This window comes from Arvicola amphibius, chromosome 1 (genome assembly GCF_903992535.2).
Source record: "Arvicola amphibius chromosome 1, mArvAmp1.2, whole genome shotgun sequence".
NCBI classification, from domain to species: Eukaryota; Metazoa; Chordata; class Mammalia; order Rodentia; family Cricetidae; genus Arvicola; species Arvicola amphibius.
Genome location: NC_052047.1, coordinates 121,765,559 through 121,789,500, shown reverse-complemented (window position 1 = coordinate 121,789,500; position 23,942 = coordinate 121,765,559). Strand labels below are relative to the sequence as shown.

The following is a 23,942-nucleotide window of genomic DNA, read 5'->3' as shown; positions in this document are numbered from 1 at the left end:
TTCCTTTTTGCCAATGATGAGCATTACAGTGTGCTGTATTCTAATTTTTCTTTACAGAAAGCTCGCTTATCTTCCATTTTATTTGCTGAAAATTATGTAGTAACCCATAAACAGCTGTGTGAGTTGCTGAAGTATGCAGTTCTGGGTAAATCCACTGTTCCTGAACCCAGGTATGAGATAAACTGTGCATAGGCCAGAGGTTTCAAACTGCTTTGTAGCTTATTGATATTTGTTAGCCATGCATCATATTCATTTTTAATTAAGTAACAGCTTCCAATAATTATTTGGGAATTTCTGTATAAAAATTCAGGTTGGTGATTTCTTCAAAGAACTTAAAAATCTGGTAATCATCTCTGTTCTCCTAACAGTCAATATATTTGTTAAGGCTGAAGGTGTATGTACTCTATTGTCCCATCTGACATACTGATATATCTGTCTGGCTATATAGATACTGTAGTTTGCTTCCCCTGATATGGACTCGATAGAAATCACATTACTTACTGTTTTTTTTTTTATTATAAAGTAATGCTATCTTAATAATTCTGGTTAGTCTTTTCCTTCTTTTATAGATAAAGAACAGAGAGAAGATATTATTATTTGAATGTTGTCAGTGATACAAATGACTTATGAAAATTATATTTCTTATGCCTGTTTTAGGATTTCTATTTCTATAATGAAAAACCACAAGCAAGGTAACTTGGAGAGGAAAGAGTTTATTTGGCTTACACTTCCATATCATAGTACATCACTGAAGGAAGTCAGAATAGGAACTCAAATGTTGGTGTCCGGTTCCAGCCTGGACCCTAAATTATTTCTCCAGATCAGAGGGGAGCTGTGGGAATAATTGAGACAACTCACCTGGCTTTATCAGGAGGGAGATTTTCAATGAATCTTCATGAAATTTTGAGTTCACATCCTGAAAATTTTCCAAACAGCCTTATATCCCAAAACATGAACTGAGGGGGAAATTCATTAGCATTGTGTTTCCTAGGTAACCAGATGGTAAATGGTTGTGGTCATGTCCACATCTGCCTGTGCCTGCTCTGTATGCCAGCTCTGTCACGTAGGCCGAATTAACATCTCTTTTCGGCATCCTCCAAATTACAAAGAAGGAGCAACACAACATCCTGGCCCTTTGTTCGGGATGGCGACAGGCTAGGTGACCTCCTGTGCAGCAGCTGCAAACTGTGGCCTGAGATTCTGGTTGCCATACATGTAGAAATTTGGTCCTACACTCAAACAAGGCAGGAACCTGGAGGCAGGAGCTGATCAAGAGGTTATGGAGGGGTGCTGCTTATTGGCTTGCTCAGCGTGGCTTGCTCAGCCTGCTTTCTTATAGAATCCAAGATCCCCAGCTCAAGGATAGCACCACCTGCAATGGGCTGGGCCCACCTCCATTAAGCACTAATTAAGAAAATGCTTATGGAGGACCTTAGGGAGGCATTTTATTAATTTAGGTTCCCTCCTTTCAGATTACTCTAGCGTGTGTCAATTTGACATAAAACTATCCAGCACAATACTTATCAAGAGATTAGCACACATTTCCCTGAGGCAGGTTGTTATAAATTGTCTAGATTTTTTTAGAACCATCTTCTTTGTCAAGAAATACTGCCATCTGGCAGAGCCTAGTGGCACATCTCAGCACTCAGGAGGCTGAGGCAGACAGATATCTGAGTTTGAGGACAGCTTAGATTACATAGTGAGTTCCTGGATAGCCAGGGCTCATGCAGAGATACCCTATCTCAGAAAAAAAGAAAGAAAGAAAGAAAGAAAGAAAGAAAGAAAGAAAGAAAGAAAGAAAGAAAGAAAGAAAAAAGAGAGAGATAGAGAGAGAGAGAAAGAGAAAGAAAGACTGCCATTGATTTCATCTGATGTTCTGGCTTAGGTGGGGTTATAGAATATGTTGGAGACAAACCTTTGTAAAATAAGCTCGGAGTTTTGATTTAAAGTAAATGTTCAGATGGAAGGAGAACACTAGCTGCCCTAAGTTGTCCTCTAACTTCTGTCCTGTGACACAGACAAAATAAGTGTAATTAAAGTTTAAATAAGTGTTAATAGGACAGTGCACTTATTAATAAATGCACTGCCTTTCACTTGACATTTGATTATAACGAATATTTATCACAAAGATTTTTATTTGAATTCTTTGAAGTAAGGACTGTCTTCCAGTTATAGAGTGAGTCAGAGAGGGTCAGTGGTTGGAGAAGTTTTATTGCTTGTCAGTCACTGTTCCTGCTTGTCTTTTGTATGTCTGTAACTGAGAGTATCATTTTAGCTGTGTGTTGGTTTGATTTTTTTTTCAACAGCTGGTGCCAACTTTTACACCAAAACCACCTAAACAACATGGTGGGTTTTATTCTGAAGGGAATGTGTCAGCTACACTTCCACAGGTTCTATTTGGAATTCAGATTTCTCCGAAAGGCATTCAGACATGTAAGATAAGAAAATTTTGTATTAGGGGCTAAGTTAGAGCTCCTATCCTGAGGCTAGGGCATCAGTCTGAGAATGTTTCTCAGTAACTTAGTTAAACAAACACAGGAAGGCAGGAAGGGTATATACACAGCAGAAGTACTAAGGGCTCTGTTTAGATTAGATTTGTCTGTGCTTTGCTTTGATAATCTAGCAAAACCAGTTATTCTCCAATTATAGTATATAGCTTCTATGTTGATTCTGTTTTATTTGTAATTCGGAATTTGTATAAATTGCAAAATTCACATAAAATTTGTACCTCTCTTAAATCATGGTGTTGGGCATGGAGGTGCATAGCTGTGATTGTAACAGGTGGAAGGCAAGTAAGAAGGATTTGAATCTAGAATAGGTACAGACCTGTTTAAAAATAAAAAGAGCAAAAAGAAAACCAATCTAAGAAAAATTTTAAAAATTGGGTGTCAGTAGAATACTTTCTGGAGCTCAATAGCACCTGCCATCTAGAAAGAAAGGTGTATGCGCCGGGTGATGGTGGCGCTGGTGCCTATCTTTAATCCCAGCACTCGAGAGACAGAGGCAGACGGATCTCTGTGAGTTTAAGGCTCAGCCTGGTCTACAGAGTGAGTTCCAGGACAACTAAAGAAAAAAAGTCAGGTGCTGTTTGTTTCATATCCTGCCCTATGTCCCTCTGGCCTGCTTGTCCATATATTCCTGAAGGTATTTGAGTCCATCAGCCCTAATCTACCTGGGTCTTGATTCTCTTTTGCTTCCATCTTATCGAGTACTTTTTATATGCCCAGTCATGTATTAATCATGCTATGTTTATCATCTGTAATGACCATGTTGTCCTGTAAGAGGAATTTTATTTTATTTCATGTTTAAGAAAGTGAGTAGCTCACCAAAGTTAACAATTAATATATTTTAGAATTGGAATTTTAGCCCAGATGAGCCTGTAGCTAGAGCTTTCAACCTAGGCATTCCCTATATCATCTATCCTGATTACCTGATATGCTGTCAGTGACATAGAGAATTAGAAGTCCCTGAGAACACTGAACTTGTAAATTCCTCTGTCGACTTTTTACAGTGTGGAGTGAGAGGAACAGTTTTTAGGTGGAGATTTCTTCTTTCACTTCCTCTCTCGCTCATGTTAAGGAAACAGTTCTCATTTTATAATATGAATAGTTAAAGCCTAGACTATTATGAAGGTCTGAACCAACAGTGACAGTCTAGCCCTTTAAGAGTATTTTGTCTGTTTTGGAGTATTTTTAAAAGACTTATTAATATATTTTTTCAGAAATTCAGCTTGCCTCCTCTGAAATCCAGTTTTCTATTTGATGTCATTGGGCTGCAAAAGAAGAAATTAGCCAGAGGTTTTCCTAGGACTGTTAAAGGTATGGCTTCCATTTTTGTTGATATTTGTAAACAGATGTCATGGATGTGGTAAAGTTTACTCTTGTAAGCGATAGTAACAACAACAGAATCTTCAGTTCTGATCAACTTAAACAAAAAGGCGTCTTCTTTCTTTTCTTTTTTTAAAAGAAAGAATTTTAAAATGAGCAAGTACCCAGAGAGGGTAGATACCAGGAACCATTGGTTCATGCTTCAGAAACTGGTTAAGTAGATAGCTAAGGATATTTGATTATTACTGACATTGAAGCTCCTAATTACTGTGAACATTTGCTCTCGGCAGTCACTAGGTCTTTGCTTCTACTAGGATATAGGTGGGAAGGAAGAAGTTACCATTGACTAATGAAGGGGAGATGAATATTATTCACACTGAAGAACAGATGGGAATTTAGTTGGTCCTACTGTTAGTTGTGACCTACAGGTACAGTCGTTAGAGCTTTAAGATACATACCCATGACAGCAGTGCTGTTCAGACCTGGGAACGTCCTGTGACTAAGTTACAATTAACTTTGTTTTTTTAGAAAGAATATGGGTTGTAGAATAGGAATTATTAAAATTCAGACAAAGTAAAGGTAAATATTGTCCAATGGTACTTCTTTGTGTTCAGACATAATAGTTAAGTAACTGTATAATTACACTGAGGAGGCATCCACAGCTAGGACTAATCAGGCTGTTCCCTCCTACCTCCTTTTGAGCTGTGTTTCCTGGTTTCCTGCATCTTGGTGGTATCCTCTGATTTTGCTGCATTTCCATTGTTCTTCTTTCATTAGCTGCCTGTATCATATATGCAGTTGTATTGATTTAGCATGCAAGTATCTCTGAATAAATCATATAGTATCATTTTAAGATTTGAGGCTTAAACAAAGGTCTTTAGTTGACAAAGCTAAAAGACACAGATAATTGTGGGTGCTGGGGGGAGAGGAGGTGGTGGTGAAAGAAGGAGCTGGGGCTGCCGCTTGTGACTGTGTGTTGCAGACTGAGTTTGAGTAATGATTTTATTCTGTAGTTCTTAAGGCACTAGAGAGGTTATGATTATTGTTCTGTTCTCTTAAGAGCTTATTTCATTTTTTTTTCATCGTCCAAGTTCCCAAAGCACACTCTATGGCTCTCTTACCTTCCTTTCTTTGGAGTCTTCATTTATTTTTCAAGTTTACCTGTCTGTTTTCTTTAGATGACTTCTGTGTCTTCATCTCTAGATTTGATGTCCCAGATTACAGTCTTTCATTGCAGCAGTTGCCTCCTGGACATTGTTTCTTGGATATTCAACTTTCTTGTCTGTTCTGTCATAGCTAAAAACATCTTATCTCATCCATAAATAATAGGCTTCTATCTTTAGTTTCCATGTTAGTACATTTTTTTCTCTTTAGTCACCAGACTTGAATTTTAGAGTTATTTTATTTTGGTTTCCTGTCTCTAATTTGCATGGATCATTGCCTTTACTGTCATAAATCTCTACTCAGATACCACTTTACCACACAGACCAAACCTGACATAGAAACATGACATCGGACATTTTCCTTGTCCAGTAAACCCTCTCCTTCCTCTCCTTTTATCTGTAGTTCTTTTTTTTTTCCTCATGGTTTATTTTTTTTATATTTAAAAATTTCCATCTCCTTCCCTCCTCCTCCCCCGTCCGTCCCCTCCTTCTCCCCCTTCCTTCCCCTCCTTCTCCCCCTTCCCTCCCCTCCCCTCCACCCATACCTCCCCTCCCTCCCTCTCAATGCCAAGGAGCCATCAGGGTTCCCCACTCTATGCTAAGACCAAGGTCCTCCCAACTCCCCCCAGGTCCAGGAAGGTGATCGACCAAGCTGAGAAGGCTCCCACAGAGCCCGTCCATGAAGAACAATCAGAGCCCAGAGCCATTGTCCTTTGCTTCTCAGTCAGCCCCCGCTGTGGGCCACACTCAGAGAGACGGGTTTGGTCGCATGATCCATCAGTCCCATTCCAACTGGAGTTGGTGATCTCCCATTAGTTCTGTCCCACCGTTTCCATGAGTGAACGCACCCCTCTCGTTCCTGACTTTCTCCCTCATGTTCTCGCTCCTTCTGCTCCTCATCGGGACCTTGGGAGCTCAGTCCAGTGCTCCAATGTGGGGCTCAGTCACCTTCCCCATCTGTCGCCAGCTGGAGGTTCCCTCACGGTCCTGACTTTCTTTCTCATGTTCTCTCTCCTTCTGCTCCTCATCAGGACCTTGGGAGCTCAGTCCGGTGCTCCAAGGTGGGGCTCTGTCATTTTCTTCATCTATACTCAGGTGGAGGTTCTATGGTGATATGCAAGAAATTCATCAGTATGGCTATAGGAACTGGCCTTTTCAGGCTCCCTCTCCTCAGCTGCCCAAGGAACTAACTGGGGGCGTCTCCCTGGAAACCTGGGAACCCCTCTAGGGTCAAGTCTCTTGACAACCCTCAGGTAGCTCCTTAAATTAAGATATATGCTTCCCTGCTCTCATATCCACCCTTCCTATATCCCAAGCACCCCATTCCTCCGAGCTCCCCCCCCCGCTCTCCCCTTCACACTTTTCTCTCCCCATCTTCCCTTGGCCCAGTCTTGCCCAACCCTCAAGTTCCCAATTTTGCCTGGCGATCGTGTCTACTTCCAATATCCAGGAGGATTACTATATCTTTTTTGGGAGTTCACCTTCTTATTATCTTCTCAAGGATCCCAAACTTATAGGCTCGATGTCCTTTAATTATGGCTAGAAACCGAATATGAGTGAGTACATCCCATGTTCATCTTTATGGGTCTGGGTTACCTCACTCAGAATAGTGTTTTCTATTTACATCCATTTGCCTGCAAAATTCAAGATGTCATTGTTTTTTACCGCTGAGTAGTATTCTAGCATGTATATATTCCACAGTTTCTTCATCCATTCTTCCACTGAAGGGCATCTAGGCTGTCTCCAGGATCTGGCTATTACAAATAATGCTGCTATGAACATAGATGAGCATATGCTTTTGTTGTATGATTGGGCATCTCTTGGGTAGATTCCCAATAGTGGAATTGCTGGGTCCTGGGGTAGGTTGATCCCGAATTTCCTGAGAAACCGCCACACTGCTTTCCAAAGTGGTTGCACAAGTTTGCATTCCCACCAGCAATGGATGAGTGTGCCCCTTCCCCCACAACCTCTCCAGCAAAGGTTATTATTGGTGTTTTGGATTTTAGCCAATCTGACAGGTGTAAGATGATATCTCAAAGTTGTTTTGATTTGCATTTCCCTGATAGCTAGGGAGATTGAGCATGACCATAAGTGTCTTTTGGCCATTTGAACTTCTTCTGTTGAGAATTCTCTGTTCAGTTCAGCGCCCCATTTTTTAATTGGGTTAATTGGCATTTTACCGTCTAGTCTCTTGAGTTCCTTATATATTTTAGAGATCAGACCTTTGTCAGTTGCAGGGTTGGTGAAGATCTTTTCCCAGTCAGTAGGCTGCCTTTGTGTCTTAGTGACAGTGTCCTTTGCTTTACAGAAGCTGCTCAACTTCAGGAGGTCCCATTTATTCAATGTTGCCCTTAAAGTCTGTGCAGCTGGGGTTATGCATAGGAAACGGTTCCCTGTGCCCATATGTTGTAGAGTACTTCCCACTTTCTCCTCTATCAAGCTCAATGTGTTCGAATTAATATTGAGGTCTTTAATCCATTTGGACTTGAGTTTTGTGCATGGTGATAGATATGGATCTACTTTCATTCTTCTACAGGTTGACATCCAGTTATGCCAGCACCATTTGTTGAAGATGCCCTCTTTCTTCCATTGTGTACTTTTGGCTCCTTTATCAAAAATCAGGTGTTCATAGGTTTGTGGTTTAAGATCCGGGTCTTCTATACGATTCCATTGGTCAACTTCTCTGTTTTTATGCCAATACCAAGCCGTTTTCAATACTGTAGCTTTGTAATAGAGTTTGAAGTCAGGGATGGTAATGCCTCCAGAAGTACCTTTATTGTATAAGATTTTTTTGGCTATCCTGGGTTTCTTGTTTTTCCATATAAAGTTGATTATTGTCCTCTCAATCTCTGTGAAGAATTTTAATGGGACCTTGATAGGGATTACATTGAATCTATATATTGCTTTTGGTAGAATTGCCATTTTTACTATGTTGATCCTCCCAATCCACGAGCAGGGGAGATCCTTCCATTTTCTGGTATCCTCTTCAATTTCTTTCTTCAAAGACTTAAAGTTCTTGTCAAATAAATCCTTCACTTCCTTGGTTAGCGATACTCCCAGATATCTTATGCTATTTGTGGCTATTGTGAAAGGTGATACTTCTCTGATTTCCCTCTCTGCTTCCTTATCCTTTGTGTATAGGAGGGCGACTGATTTTTTGGAGTTGATCTTGTATCCTGCCACGTTACTGAAGGAGTTTATCAGCTGTAGGAGTTCTTTGGTGGAGTTTTTGGGGTCGCTTATGTATACTATCATATCATCTGCAAATAATGAAAGTTTAACTTCTTCCTTTCCAAATTGAATCCCCTTGATTCCCCTTATGTTGTCTTATTGCTATTGCTAGAACTTCAAGCACTATATTGAAGAGATAAGGAGAGAGTGGACAGCCTTGTCGTGTTCCTGAATTTAGTGGGATAGCCTTGAGTTTCTCTCCGTTTAATTTGATGTTAGCTGTCGGCTTGCTGTAAATAGCTTTTATTATATTTAGGAATGACCCTTGTATCCCTAATCTCTCCAAGACCTTTATCATAAAAGGGTGCTGAATTTTGTCAAATGCTTTTTCAGCATCTAATGAGATGACCATATGGTTTTTTTCCTTCAGTTTGTTTATATGATGGATTACATTAATAGATTTTCGTATGTTGAACCAGCCCTGCATCTCTGGGATGAAGCCTACTTGATCGTAATGGATAATTTTTCTAATGTGTTCTTGGATTCGGTTTGCCAGTATTTTATTGAGGATTTTTGCGTCAGTGTTCATGAGTGAGATTGGCCTGTAATTCTCTTTCTTGGTTGAGTCTTTGTGTGGTTTAGGTATCAGGGTAACTGTAGCTTCATAGAAGGATTTTGGCAGTGACTCTTCTGTTTCTATATTATGAAATACCTTAAGGAGTATAGGTATTAGGTCTTCTTGGAAGTTCTGGTAGAATTCCGCATTGAAACCATCTGGTCCTGGGCTCTTTTTGGTAGGGAGGTTTCTGATAACAGTTTCTAATTCTTTGCAACTAACAGGACGATTTAGAGCATTTACCTGGTCCTGGTTTAACTTTGGTATATGGTATTTATCTAAAAAACTGTCCATTTCTTTTACATTTTCCAATTTTGTGGCATACAGGCTTTTGTAGTAACATCTAATGATTTTCTGAATTTCCTCTGTGTCTGTGGTTATGTCCCCCTTTTCATTTCTGATCTTGTTAATTTGCGTGTTCTCCCTCTGCCGTTTGATTAGTTTGGCTAAGGGTTTGTCAATCTTGTTGATTTTCTCCAAGAACCAGCTTCTTGTTTCATTGATTCTTTGGATTGTTTTCTGTGTTTCTATTTTGTTGATTTCTGCCCTCAATTTGATTATTTCCAGTCTTCTACTTCTCCTAGGTGAGTCTGCTTCTTTTTTTTCCAGAGCTTTCAGGTGTGCTGTTAAGTCACCAATGAGCGCTTTCTCCGTTTTCTTTAAGTGGGCACCTAGTGCTATGAACTTTCCTCTTAGCACTGCTTTCATTGTGTCCCATAGGTTTGAGTATGTTGTGTCTTTGTTTTCATTAAATTCAAGGAAGACTTTAATTTCTTTCTTTATTTCTTCCTTGACCCAGGTGTGGGTCAGTAGTTGACTGTTCAGTTTCCATGAGTTTGTGGGTTTTCTGGGGGTAGCATTGTTGTTGAATTCTAATTTTAATCCATGGTGATCCGATAAGACACAGGTGGTTACTAATATTTTTTTGTAACTGTGGAAGTTTGCTTTGTTACCAAGTATATGGTCAATTTTCGAAAAGGCTCCATGAGCCGCAGAGAAGAAGGTATATTCTTTACTATTTGGGTGGAATGTTCTATAGATGTCTGTTAAGTCCATTTGGTTCATTACCTCCATTAAGTCTTTCAATTCTCTGTTAGGTTTCTGTCTGATTGACCTGTCCATTGGTGAGAGAGGAGTGTTGAAGTCTCCAACTATTAGTGTGTGTGGTTTGATGGCTGCCTTGAGTTCTAGAAGTGTTTCTTTTACATAAGTGGGAGCTTTTATATTAGGGGCATAGATATTCAGGATTGAGACTTCATTCTGATGGGTTTTTCCTGTTATGAGTATAAAGTGTCCCTTTCCATCTCTTCTGATTGATTTTAGTTTGAAGTCAACTTTGTTGGAAATTAGTATGGCCACACCCGCTTGTTTCTTAGGGCCATTTGCTTGATAAACCTTTTCCCAACCCTTTACTCTGAGTAGATGTCTGTCTTTGTGGTTGAGGTGTGTTTCTTGTAAACAGCAAAATGTTGGATTCTGTTTTCGTATCCAGTCTCTTAGCCTGTGCCTTTTTATAGGTGAATTGAGTCCATTGATATTAAGTGATATTAATGACCAGTGGTTGTTAACTTCAGTCATTTTTAGTAGTAGAGTTTGTGTGTTTCCCTTCTTCTAGTTGTGCTGGTGAAGGGTCGCTAGATGCCTGAGTTATTGTCGGCGTTGTTGGACTCCTTGGTTTGTGATTTTCCTTCTATTACTTTCTGCAAGGCTGCATTTATGGCTGCGTATTGTTTAAATCTGTTTTTGTCCTGGAATATCTTGTTTTCTCCATCAATGGTGAATGCAAGCTTTGCTGGGTATAATAGTCTAGGCTTGCATCCATGTTCCCTAAGTGTCTGTAGCACATCTATCCAAGCTCTTCTGGCTTTCATGGTTTCCATTGAGAAATCAGGTGTAATTCTGATAGGTTTCCCTTTATATGTTACTTGACCTTTTTCCTTTGCAGCTCTTAATATCTGTTCTTTATTCTGTATGTTTTGTGTTTTGATTATTATATGGCGTGGGGATGCTTTCTTTTGATCCAGTCTATTTGGTGTTCTGTAGGCTTCTTGTACCTTCATAGGAACATCCTTCTTTAGGTTGGGGAAGTTTTCTTCTATAATTTTGTTGAATATGTTTTCTGGGCCTTTGAGTTGTAATTCTTCTCCTTCTTCTACCCCAATTATTCTTAGGTTTGGTCTTTTCATGGTGTCCCAGATTTCCTGAATGTTTTGTGTTAAGAATTTGTTAGATTTGTTTAGTTCTTTAATCTGTGAGTTTATTTCCTCTATAGTATCTTCAGAGTCCGAGATTCTTTCTTCCATCTCTTGTATTCGGTTGGAAATACTTGTCTCTGAAGTTTCTGTTCGTTTACTCAGAGTTTCCATTTCCATTCGTCCCTCAGATTGTGTTTTCTTCAATACCTCCATTTCATTTATCAGGTCTTGTACTGTTTCCCTTACCTGTTTGATTGCTTTTTCTTGTTTTTCTTGTTTTTCTTGGGTATCTTTGAGAGATTTATTTATTTCGTCTACCTTTTTGTTTGTCATCTCCATTTCTTTATGGCAGTTTTTTACCTCCTGTTTAAGGTCCTCTATTATTTTCATAAAGTACTGTTTAATGTCGGTTTCTTCTATATCTTCTGGGGTAGGGTGTTCAATTCTTGTTGTTTCGGGATGTCTGGATTGTGGTGATGTCATGTTGCCTTTCATGTTGTTGGAGGAGCTCCTGCATTGGCGCCTGCCCATCTCTTCCTTCAAAAGGAGCGCGGAGGTGTTTGGTGTCCTAGACCAATAATTGCTGTGACTGAAACTGGTTGGATCTCCCCAGTGCCAGAGGAGGACCTATTCTTTGCGTCACAATCTGAAGAAGCCCACACTCCCTTGCAGGAATCCTCAGGCCTGCCTGGAGGCCAGGGTCCGACTCCTCTGGGTGGATGGCCTTAGAACAGGAGCAGGACACCTGAGAACACTAGGGAAAGCTTGGGAGACACACAGGGAAGGGAGAAACCGACACAAGCCTGCAGAGGGAAGTGGGGGTAGGGGGTCTGTGCTCTCTTCCAGGGCAGGTTGCCCCAGGGTCCGCATTCACTCACCAGTTCAGATGGAATGTCAGGGCACAGGATCAGGGATTCCAGGCAGCCCAGGTTCGCAGCCCAGACAAAAGGGCCAAGGTGGGGGCAGGGCGGGATGGAATACCACACAGCGAACCTGGCAGCACAATCTGAAGGAGCCCGCACCCCTCCACAGGAATCCTCAGACCTGCCTGTAGGCCAGAGTCTGACCCCTTTGTATGGATGGCCTTAGAACTGGAGCAGGACACCCCAAAGTATGATGGATCCTCTGGCAGACTGTCAGGTCCCCTTGCAGGCCAAGCAGCTCTCAGACAAAGGCCTACCTTGCCCCGGGCAGTCAAATGAAGGAGGGGACCTCCCACCGGCCTGGGTGCACTCAATTCCAGGTCCCTAGAGCCCAAACAGGCTGAGCTGTGGGATTTTGTGGCCCCAAAGACGGGAGGATGAGGCAGGGGGAGGGGGGGAGGATTCTGGGTGCAAGCTGGGAAGGGACAGGGAGAGAGAGGCAGTATCCAGGAAGAATAACCCCTGCAGGAAGAGCAGGAAGTGTGCTGGTGGCAGGGGGAGTTGTGGAGAGTCGGTGGTCCCTCTCCGGGCAGCTGCCGCGGTTCGGGCACTCACTCCTCACTCACCCCAAAGAATGATGGATCCTCCTGCAGACTGTCAGGTCCCCTTGCAGGCCGAGCAGCTCTCAGACAAAGGCCTACCTTGCTCCGGGCAGTCAAATGAAGGAGGGGACCTCCCACCGGCCTGGGTGCACTCAATTCCAGGTCCCCAGAGCCCAAACAGGCTGAGCTGTGGGATTTTGTGGCCCCAAAGACGGGAGGATGAGGCAGGGGGAGGGGGGGGGAGGATTCTGGGTGCAAGCTGGGAAGGGACAGGAAGAGAGAGGCAGTATCCGGGGAGAATAACCCCTGAAGGAAGAGCAGGAAGTGTGCTGGTGGCAGGGGGAGTTGTGGAGAGTCGGTGGTCCCTCTCCGGGCAGCTGCCGCGGTTCGGGCACTCACTCCTCACTCACCCCAAAGAATGATGGATCCTCCTGCAGACTGTCAGGTCCCCTTGCAGGCCAAGCAGCTCTCAGACAAAGGCCTACCTTGCCCCGGGCAGTCAAATGAAGGAGGGGACCTCCCACAGGCCTGGGTGCACTCAATTCCAGGTCCCCAGAGCCCAAACAGGCTGAGCTGTGGGATTTTGTGGCGCCAAAGACGGGAGGATGAGGAAGGGGGAGGAGGGGAGGATTCTGGGTGCAAGCTGGGAAGGGACAGGGAGAGAGAGGCGGTATCCGGGGAGAATAACCCCTGCAGGAAGAGCAGGAAGTGTGCTGGTGGCAGGGGGAGTTGTGGAGAGTCGGAGGTCCCTCTCCGGGCAGCTGCCAAGGTTCGGGCACTCACTCCTCACTTACCCCAAAGAATGATGGATCCTCCTGCAGACTGTCAGGTCCCCTTGCAGGCCAAGCAGCTCTCAGACAAAGGCCTACCTTGCCCTGGGCAGTCAAATGAAGGAGGGGACCTCCCACCGGCCTGGGTGCACTCAATTCCCTATCTGTAGTTCTTATCCCTACTTGATATATTAACTATTTATTCATTTATATTTGTTTATAAATATTTATTTCATTATTCATTGTCCATCTTCCCAACTTGACCTTAAATTCCATAGCAAATTTTATAATGTACATTGGCTAGAGTAATGCCAATAAACACTCAAATATTTTCTTTCTTTTTTTTTTTTTTTTTTTTTTTGGTTTTTCAAGACAGGGTTTCTCTATGGCTTGGGAGCCTGTCCTGGAACTAGCTCTTGTAGACCAGGCTGGTCTCGAACTCACAGAGATCCGCCTGCCTCTGCCTCCCGAGTGCTGGGATTAAAGGCGTGCGCCACCATCGCCCGGCTTCAAATATTTTCTTAATTGAATTATTTTATGTTTAACATTTCTTTAGTGTACCTTCCTACCCCTTTGGCTCTCTTACTATGTAGACTTTAGTTAAAATATCTTTTGCCAGTTTTACTGTAGAGCCTTTCTACTTTTGTTCTGTTCTATTTTTCACAAGTATTTGAGATTAATATTTCTTAAGATACTCTTTATATTTTGTTGCTTCCCTTATCAGGAGTTTTTATTGTTCTCTATTATGTATTGCATGATGAACCAAAGTTAAAACTCTTGACCCTGGCACTCAAATGGTCTATTATTTACTTTATCTCTACTCTCAACTTGTCTCGTAGATCTTTTTTGTAGAAGGATGGGTTGGCTGCCTCCCGCCACCCGGATTTCACAAGGCTAGCTTTACACCTGAAATAACACACAAATTGTATTTATTTAAACACTGCTTGGCCCATTAGATCTAGCCTCTTACTGGCTAACTCTCACATCTTAATTAATCCATTTCTATTAATGTGTGTAGCACCACGAGGTGGTGGCTTATTGCGAAAGATCTTAACCTGCGTCCGTCTAGGAGAGGAGAGCTATGGCATCTGCCTCTTTGCCTTCTTCCTCCCAGCATTCTGTTCTGTCTACTCCACCCACCTATCTTCTGACCTATCAGGCCAAGCAGTTTCTTTATTAATTAACCAATGAAAGTAACACATAGACAGATGACCCTCCTCTATCACTTTTTCATTCTTACTAACCTGTCATTGGCAAGCCAAATTTTTCCCATTCCTGTCTAACTTGGTGTGTGCTCTTCTACTGTGATAAATTGGCTTTGGGGGCAGCAAAGAGGTTATGTCTAACTTAATCAAAAAGGATAGTATTTGGAGGATTCCTGTTGACTAGAAAGCCATCTGGAAGCTAAGTACCTCCAGTGAAGAACTGTCTGACCCTTTTCATAACATCAAACAGAGGAAGTTTTCAAAGTAGTTGGTTTTCTTTATCTTTTAGTTAAAATTCTGATTAACATGATCAGCTGGTGTTGATGGAGTAGAAAGCCAAAGGTGTAGGTAGGTGAAGATAAAATGGGCTGTTTGAAATGAGTAGGCACTGTAACAAGGGTCTAACATACCAGCCATTTCAATTCTGCTTTCTCAAGATTGGGCAGCTAGTTTCCTATCTTAAAGTATCTTTGACCACTTTAGTCCTGAAGTCCAGACTTCCTCTACCTTTTGTAAAAAGCCTTATTGTTGTAACACATTTGGAATTAATTGTCTCTGTTCTTGTTTTAGTTTTTGAGAAAGGGCCTTACTATGTAATCCAAGTTTGTTGAACTTGAGATCCTGTTGCCTCCCTCCCAAATGCTGGAATCACAGATATGCCTTACCATGCCCGGCTTCTATATGAAATAACACACACACTCCCCTTTTTAGGTTGAAGCTGAGTCATAATATCTTTTTGCCTTCCCCGTGCTTAACCTGTATAAGAAACTGGTATTGGCACACATCTTTAATCTCAGCACTTGGGAGGCAAAGGCAGGCAGATTTCTGTGCATTTGAGGCCACCCTTCTCTACAGAGTTAGTTCTATAATAACGAAGGCTACACAGAGAAATCCTGTTTCACCCCTCCCCCCATCAAAAAAGAAGAAGCATGCCCTCTAAGGTTTTTGTTATTATTGAGGTGTGTGTGTGTGTGTATGTGTGTGTGTGTGTGTGTGTGTGTGTGTGTGTGTGTGTGTGTATGTTTGTGTGTGTATGTTTGTATGTATGTTTGCAGGCACATTTGTGCCAAAGCATGCACAGAAGTCAAAAGATCACATCCAGGAATCAGTTACCTCCTTCCATAGTGGGTTCTTAGGTAGAATGCACATCACCAGGCTTGTGCAGCAAGCACCTTATCCACTGAGCCACCCTGCTGGTCCTCCTTGAGATATTACATATTCTGATCCACCACGCACTACCTTTGTTGTTTCAGGAGGACCTTTAACTTCTGCCATTTTAAAGTCCAGCATCAACCTGCAGAATGACCCCATCATTCAGAAGTATGGCTTCACTAGATGCCTTCTGACAAAAAGGGAAATGGAAATATTTCACTTTCCACTACAAGGTTTGCTTAACTTCCTTAATCTAATATCACTAATTTCATTCAGATAGTTTCTTAAACATTATTTTTTCTAGATGCGTTTGGGATAGCTTATTTATTACATCTTGTAATGTAGAAATATTTTTAGTGTGAAATGTGGAAAAGTGATGATTTTAGTTTGTACACAAAGGTTACAAATATCAGTAAAATGTTTAATAAGAATGCTCCTAGCCAGGTCGTTGTGGCGCAGGCCTTTCATTCCAGCACTCAGGAGGCAGAGGTAGGTGAATCTCTGTGAGTTCGAGGCCAGCCTGGTTTACAAGTGCTAGTTCTAGGACAGGCTCCAACACTACAGAGAAATGCTGTCTCGAAAAAAAAAGTTTCTTTTTTTTAAAATTCTGTTAGTATACTAGTAAGAATCAGTATTTAACATTTTTAGACTTTTCCAAGATGCAGAGATGTCTCAGTTGATACATAAGGTCCATAATTCAGATCTAGATCCCTAAACTTATACTGGTCATGGCCCTTGCTTATAATTCAGTACCCTGCAGGTGGATACAAGGGATGCCTGCAGCAAGCTGGCTAATCAGAGCCAAATTGTCAAGCATGGTTCAAATAAGAAACCCAGGTTCAGTTTATAAAATAGACAATCAAAGAGAAGAACAAATGTCAGACTCTGGACTCTAGACACATGTGCCCACAAACATGGAAACGTGAATATACACAGGCACAGCATACACTTGTACATAGTAGACCGTTACAGTAAGCCTTCCTCATTGTTTCTATTTCATTTTTCTATTATTGTATTGAAAATTTTTTTCTACAAAATATATTCTGGTCATGGTTTCCCCTCCCCCAACTCCTCCCAGATCTTCTCCACCTTCACACACACACACACACACACACACACACACACACAACTCCATGCCCTTTTTTCTCTCTTTAGAAAACAAACAGGCAATCCCTGATCCGGTGTGGTGGAGTTCCATCTGGACGGGTGAGTGTGTGTGACCCTGGGGCAACCTGCCCTGGAAGAGAGCATATCCCCCCTCCCCCAGCTCCTGGTGCAGGGGTGTCTTTGGTACCCACATCCCTGCCTCTCCCAAGCCTTCCCTAGTGTATTCAAGTGTCCTGCTCCTGTACTAAGACCATCCACCCAAAGGGGTGAGAGGCTGCCCTCCAGGCAGGTCTGAGGATTCCAGCTGGCTCCTTCAGATTGTGCTGCAAGGAATAGCTCCTGCTCCGGCACTGAGGAGATCCAACCATATTCAGTCACAGCAAAGATTGGTCTAAGACACCAAGTCCCTCCTGGCTCCATTGAAGGAAGAGATGGGCAGGCGCCAATGCAAGACCTCTTCCAACAACATGAAAGGCAACATGACATCACCAGAATCCAGGCATCCCAAAACAACAAGAATTGAATACCCTACTCCAGAAGAAATAGAAGAAATCGACCTTTAAACAGTACTTTATGAAAATAATAGAGGACCTTAAACGGGAGGTAAAAAACTGCCATAAAAAAATGGAGATGGCAAACAAAAAGGTAGATGAAATAAATAAATCTCTCAAAGATACCCAAGAAAAACAATAAAAACAAGAAAAAACAATCAAACAGGTAAGGGAAACAGTACAAGACCTGAACAATGAAATGGAGGTAATGAAGAAAACATAATCCGACGGAAGACTGGAAATGGAAATTCTGAATAAACGAACAGAAATTACAGAGACAAGTATTTCCAACCGAATACAAGAGATGGAAGAATCTCAGACTCTGAAGATACTATAGAGGAAATAAACTCACAGATTAAAGAACAAAACAAATCCAACAAATTCTTAACACAAAACATCCAGGAAATCTGGGACACCATGAAAAGACCAAACCTAAGAATAATTGGGGTAGAAGAAGGAGAAGAATTACAACTCAAAGGCCCAGAAAATATATTCAACAAAATTATAGAAGAAAACTTCCCCAACCTAAAGAAGGATATTCCTATGAAGGTACAAGAAGCCTACAGAACACCAAATAGACTGGATCAAAAGAAAGCATCCCCACACCATATAATAATCAAAACACAAAACATACAGAATAAAGAACAGATATTAAGAGCTGCAAAGGAAAAAGATCAAGTAACATAAAAAGGGAAACCTATCAGAATTGCACCTGACTTCTCAGTGGAAACCATGAAAGCCAGTAGGTCTTGGAAAGATGTGCTACAGACACTAAGGGAACATGGATGCAAGCCTAGACTACTATACCCAGCAAAGGTAGCATTCACCATCGATGGAGAAAACAAGATATTCCAGGACAAAAACAGATTTAAACAATACATAGCCACAAATGCAGCCTTGCAGAAAGTAATAGAAGGAAAATCACAAACCAAGGAGTCCAACAATGTCTACAATAACTCAGACATCTAGCGACCCTTCACCAGCACAACTCAAGGAAGGGTAACACACAAACTCTACTACCAGAAAAAAAATGACCAGAGTTAACAACCACTGGTCATTAATATCACTTAATATCAATGGACTCAATTCACCTATAAAAAGGCACAGGCCAAGAGATTGGATACGAAAACAGGATCCAACATTCTGCTGTTTACAAGAAACACACCTCAACCACAAAGACAGACATCTACTCAGATTAAAGGGTTGGGAAAAGGTTTATCAAGCAAATGGGCCTAAGAAACAAGCGGGTGTGGCCATACTAATTTCTTTTTTTTAAACATTTTTTTAATTTTTATTTATTATGTATGTAGTGTTCTGTCTCCATATATGCCTACTCGCCAGAAGGGGGCACTAGATCTCATTACAGATGGTTGTGAGCCACCATGTGGTTGCTGGGAATTGAATTCAGGACCTCAGGAAGAGCAGTCAGTGCTCTTAACCTCTGAGCCATCTCTCCAGCCCTGCCATAATAATTTCTAACAAAGTTGACTTCAAACTAAAATCAATCAGAAGAGATGGAAAGGGACGCTTTATATTCATAACAGGAAAAACCCATCAGAATGAAGTCTCAATCCTGAACATCTATGCCCCTAATATAAAAGCACCCACTTATGTTAAAGAAAAATTACTAGAACTCAAGGCAGCCATCAAACCACACACATTAATAGTAGGAGACTTCATTCAACACTCCTCTCTCACCAATGGACAGGTCAATCAGACAGAAACCTAACAGAGAATTAAAAATCTTAATGGAGGTAATGAACCAAATGGACTTAACAGACATCTATAGAACATTCCACCAAAATAGGAAAGAATATACCTTCTTCTCCGCGGCTCACAGAACCTTTTCGAAAATTGACCATATACTCGGTAACAAAGCAAACTTCCACAGTTACAAAAAATATTAGTAACCACCTGTGTCTTATTGGATCACCATGGATTAAAATTAGAATTCAACAACAATGCTACCCCCAGAAAGCCTACAAACTCATGGAAACTGAACAGTCAACTACTAAACCACACCTGGGTCAAGGAAGTAATAAAGAAAGAAATTAAAGTCTTCCTTGAATTTAATGAAAACAAAGACACAACATACTCAAACGTATGGGACACAATGAAAGCAGTGCTAAGAGGAAAGTTCATAGCACTAAGTGCCCACTTAAAGAAAACGGAGAAAGCACTCATTGGAGACTTAACAGCACACCTGAAAGCTCTAGAAAAAAAAGAAGCAGACTCACCTAGGAGGAGTAGAAGACTGGAAATAATCAAACTGAGGGCAGAAATCAACAAAATAGAAACACAGAAAGCAATCCAAAGAATCAATGAAACAAAAAGCTGGTTCTTGGAGAAAATCAACAAGATTGACAAACCCCTAGCCAAACTAATCAAACAGCAGAGAGAGAACACACAAATTAATAAGATCAGAAATGAAAAAGGGGACATAACCACAGACACAGAGGAAATTCAGAGAATCATTAGATCTTACTACAAAAGCCTGTATGCCACAAAATTGGAAAATGTAAAAGAAATGGACACTTTTTTAGATAAGTACCATATACCAAAGTTAAACCAGGACCAGGTTCTAAATAGCCCTGTTAGTCGCGAAGAATTAGAAACTGTTATCAGAAACCTCCCTACCAAAAAAAGCCCAGGACCAGATGCTTTCAATGCAGAATTCTACCAGAACTTCCAAGAAGACCTAATACCTATACTCCTTAAGGTATTTCACAGAAGAGTCATTGCCAAATTCCTTTTATGAGGCTTCAGTTCCCCTGATACCTAAACCACACAAAGACTCAACCAAGAAAGAGAATTACAGGCCAATCTCACTCATGAACATTGACGCAAAAATTCTCAATAAAATACTGGCAAACCGAATCCGAGAACACATTAGAAAAATTATCCACTACGATCAAGTCGGCTTCATCCCAGAGATGCAGGGCTGGTTCAACATATGAAAATCTATCAATGTAATCCATCATATAAATAAAAAGGAAAAAAATATGATCATCTCATTAGATGCTGAAAAAGCATTGGACAAAATTCAACACCCCTTTATGATAAAGGTCTTGGAGAGATTAGGGATACAAGGGTCATTCCTAAATATAATAAAGGCTATTTACAGCAAGCCGACAGCTAACATCAAATTAAATGGAGAGAAACTCAAGGCCATCCCACTAAATTCAGGAACATGACAAGGCTGTCCACTCTTTCCTTATCTCTTCAATATGGTGCTTGAAGTTCTAGCAATAGCAATAAAAGAACATAAGGGGATCAAGGGGATTCGAATTGGAAAGGAAGAAGTAAAACTTTCGTTATTTGCAGATGATATGATAGTGTACATAAGCGACCTGAAAAACTCCACCAAAGAACTCCTACAGCTGATAAACTCCTTCAGTAACAGGGCAGGATACAAGATCAACTCCAAAAAATCAGTTGCCCTCCTATATACAAAGGATAAGGAAGCAGAGAGGGAAATCAGAGAAACATCACCTTTCACGATAGCCACAAATAGCAATAAATAAATTGGGGTAACTCTAACCAAGGAAGTGAAGGATCTATTTCACAAGAACTTTAATTGTCTGAAGAAAGAAATTGAAGAGGATAACAGAAAATGGAAGGATCTCCCTTGCTCGTGGATTGGGAGGATCAACATAGTAAAAATGGCAATTCTACCAAAAGCAATCTATAGATTCAATGCAATCCCCATCAAGGTCCCATTAAAATTCTTCACCTTGAGAATATATGGAAAAACAAGAAACCCAGGATAGCCAAAACAGTCTTACACATTAAAGGAACTTCTGGAGGCATTACCATCCCTGACTTCAAACTCTATTACAGAGCTACAGTATTGAAAACAGCTTGGTATTGGCATAAAAACAGAGAAGTTGACCAATGGAATCGAATAGAAGACCCGGATCTTAACCCACAAAACTATGAACACCTGATTTTTGATAAAGGAGCCATAAGTACACAATGGAAGAAAGAGGGCATCTTCAACAAATGGTGCTGGCATAACTGGATGTCAATCTGTAGAAGAATGAAAGTAGATCCATATCTATCACCATGCACAAAACTCAAGTCTAAATTGATTAAAGACCTCAATATTAATCTGAACACACTGAGCCTGATAGAGGAGAAAGTGGGAAGTACTCTACAACATATGGGCACAGGAGACCGTTTCCTACGTATAACCCCAGCAGCACAGACATTAAGGGCAACATTGAATAACTGGGACCTCCTGAAGCTGAGCAGCTTTTGTAAAGCAAAGGACACTGTCACTAAGACACAAAGGCAGCCTACTGACTGGGAAAAGATCTTCACCAACCCTGCAACTGACAAAGGTCTGATCTCTAAAATATATAAGGAACTCAAGAGACTAGACTTCAAAATGCTAACTAACCCATTTAAAAAATGGGGCTCTGAACTGAACAGAGAATTCTCAACTGAAGAAGTCCAAATGGCCAAAAGACACTTATGGTCATGCTCAACCTCCTTAGCTATCAGGGAAATGCAAATCAAAACAACTTTGAGATACCATCTTACACCTGTCAGATTGGCTAAAATCAAAAACACCAATGATAGCCTTTGCTGGAGAGGTTGTGGGGTAAGGGATACACTCATCCATTGCTGGTGGGAGTGCACACTTGTGCAACCACTTTGGAAAGCAGTGTGGCGGTTTCTCAGGAAATTCGGGATCAACTTACCCCAGGATCCAGCAATTCCACTCTTGGGAATTTACCCACGAGATGCCCAATCATACTACAAAAGCATTTGTTCAACTATGTTCATAGCAGCATTATTTGTAATAGCCAGAACCTGGAAACAACCTAGATGCCCTTCAGTGGAAGAATGGATGAAGAAACTGTGGAATATATACATATTAGAGTACTACTCAGTGGTAAAAAACAATGACATCTTGAATTTTGCATGCAAATGGATGTAAATAGAAAACACTATTCTGAGTGAGGTAACCCAGACCCAAAAAGATGAACATGGGATGTACTCACTCATAATCGGTTTTTAGCCATAAATAAAGGACATCGAGCCTATAATTCGTGTTTCTTGAGAAGACAATAAGGTGAAACCAAAGAAAAACATAGTTATCCTCCTGGATATTGGAAGTAGACAAGTTTGCCGGGCAAAAATTGGAAACTTGGGGGTGGGGTGGGTTGGGGGCAAAAGGAGATGGGGAGAGAAAAGCGTGAAGGGGAGGATGGGGAGAGCTTGGGGGAATGGGATGCTTGGGATATAGGAAGGGCTTATATGGGAGCAGGGAAGCATATATCCTAATTAAGCAGCCATCTTAGGATTATTAAGAGACTTGACCTTTTAGGGGTTCCCAGGTATCCAGGGAGATGCCCCCAGCTAGTTCCTTGGGCAGCTGAGGAGAGGGAGCCGGAATAGGCCAGATCCTATAGCCATACTGATGAATATCTTGCATATCACCATAGAACCTTCACCTGGCGATGCATGGAGATAGAGACAGAGCCCCACATTGTAGCACCGGACTGAGCTCCCAAGGTCCTGACGAGGAGCAGAATGAGGGAGAACATGAGAAAGAAAGTCAGGACTGCGAGGAATGCTCCCATCCACTGAGATGGTGGGGCTGATCTATTCGGAGCTTACCAAGCCCAGCTGGACTAGAACTGAAAAAGCATGGGATAAAACCAGACTCCCTGAACATGGCAGACAATGAGGGCTGCTGAGAAGCCAAGGACAATGACACTGGATTTGGATCCTACTAGGCATACAGGCTTTGGGGGGGCCTGGCCTGTTTGGATGCTCACCTTCCTGGACTGGATGGAGGTGGGAGGAACTTGGACTTCCCACAGGGCAGGGAACCCTTACTGCTCTCTGGACAGGAGAGGGAGGGGGAGTGGAGGGGGGAGGGGGTAAATGGGAGGCAGGGAGGAGGCAGAAATTTCTAATAAAAATAAAAAAATAAATAAGAAAACAGGCAAGCAAAATGAGCTAGCCATAATAATAATAATAATAATAATAATAATAATAATAATAAAATCAAATAAAAAACTCAATAAACACTGACATTTACATAGACAGATACACATACACACATATAGAAAAAATTCACAAAAAACCCCACAAAATCAGAAACTATAATGTATACACAAAAATGCCCAAATAAAGCACTATGATACAAAATACCATTGAGGTTTTTTTTTTTTGTTACTGGTGGGCATGGAGCCTGCCCTTAAGTGTGGGAAATATAGCCAGTGACATTCCATTGGAGAGAATTAATTTTTCCTTTACAGGCAGATATCAGTTAAGAATAGCTTCTTAGGGATAGGAGCCCTTGTCCACGTCCCCTGTCAGCTCTGGGACCCCATCTGGAATGAGCTGTGTAGGCCCTGTGCTGTAACAGTTTCTGTGAGTTCTTGTTTGTCAGTCATGTTGTGTCTGGAAGACACTGTTTCCGTGGTGTCATCCATCCTTCCTGGCTCTACAGTCTCTCCATTTCTTCTTCTGCATAGCTCCCTGAGTCCTGAAGGGAGGGATTGATGAAGACATCCCATTTAGGACGGAGTGTTACAGTCTCTCACTCTCTGAACATTGTCATCCAGTTGTGTGTCTGTGTTAGTTCCCATCTATTGCAAGAGGAAGTATCTCTGATGATGGCCAAGTTAGGCAGTGATCTGTGGGTATAGCAGGCACCATTTTTCTCCTGTGTTCCTTTAGCAGAACAGTAGGCCTGTAGCC

At 41.5% G+C, this 23,942-nt stretch overlaps 1 protein-coding gene across 2 annotated transcripts in view; it reads left to right on the top strand.

The window, feature by feature from the left end:
• The window catches only part of LOC119812017 (RNA exonuclease 5-like), a 43,150-nt gene that overhangs the window by 5,062 nt on the left and 14,146 nt on the right, over positions 1 to 23,942 (top strand). Inside the window, exons 2-5 of one of the 2 annotated variants that reach the window (XR_005285038.1) lie at positions 58 to 170; positions 3,722 to 3,818; positions 15,666 to 15,797; positions 16,720 to 16,773. Coding sequence is in view for 1 of the 2 variants with exons in the window: in XM_038326327.1 (XP_038182255.1) it covers positions 3,722 to 3,818; positions 15,666 to 15,797 (229 nt within the window). In the remaining variant the exon portion in view is untranslated. Of the gene's footprint in view, positions 1 to 57; positions 171 to 3,721; positions 3,819 to 15,665; positions 15,798 to 16,719; positions 16,774 to 23,942 lie in introns of those variants that run through there. The other variant, XM_038326327.1, reaches the window with a different exon arrangement.